The sequence below is a fragment of the Bison bison genome, unplaced genomic scaffold (assembly GCF_000754665.1).
Source record: "Bison bison bison isolate TAMUID 2011002044 unplaced genomic scaffold, Bison_UMD1.0 scf7180017864248, whole genome shotgun sequence".
Classification (NCBI taxonomy): domain Eukaryota; kingdom Metazoa; phylum Chordata; class Mammalia; order Artiodactyla; family Bovidae; genus Bison; species Bison bison.
In genome coordinates this window covers 1,559,799-1,560,040 of record NW_011494820.1, presented here as the reverse complement: position 1 = coordinate 1,560,040, position 242 = coordinate 1,559,799, and the positions used below count along the sequence as shown (strand labels likewise).

General features: G+C 64.5%; 1 protein-coding gene across 1 annotated transcript in view; it reads left to right on the top strand.

The window, feature by feature from the left end:
- SLC25A42 (solute carrier family 25, member 42) overlaps positions 1-242 on the top strand; it is a 44,295-nt gene extending 44,053 nt beyond the window's left edge. Inside the window, 1 exon segment of the mRNA XM_010847299.1 lies at positions 1-242. Coding sequence (XP_010845601.1) covers positions 1-144 — 144 coding nt within the window. The 3' untranslated portion in view covers positions 145-242.

Here is a 242-nt window from a genome sequence, read left to right as displayed (position 1 = left end):
CGCACCATCGTGCGGGAGGAGGGCGTGGTGCGCGGCCTCTACAAAGGCCTGAGCATGAACTGGCTCAAGGGTCCCATCGCCGTGGGCATCAGCTTCACCACCTTCGACCTCATGCAGATCCTGCTGCGACACCTGCAGAGCTAGGGGCGGGTGGGGTCGGCCGCGCTTGAGCTTCAGTTGGCGGTGGGCCGCTGACTCCTTCCGTGTCTGAGTCCAGGGAGCAAAGATGTGCTGGGTTCCAC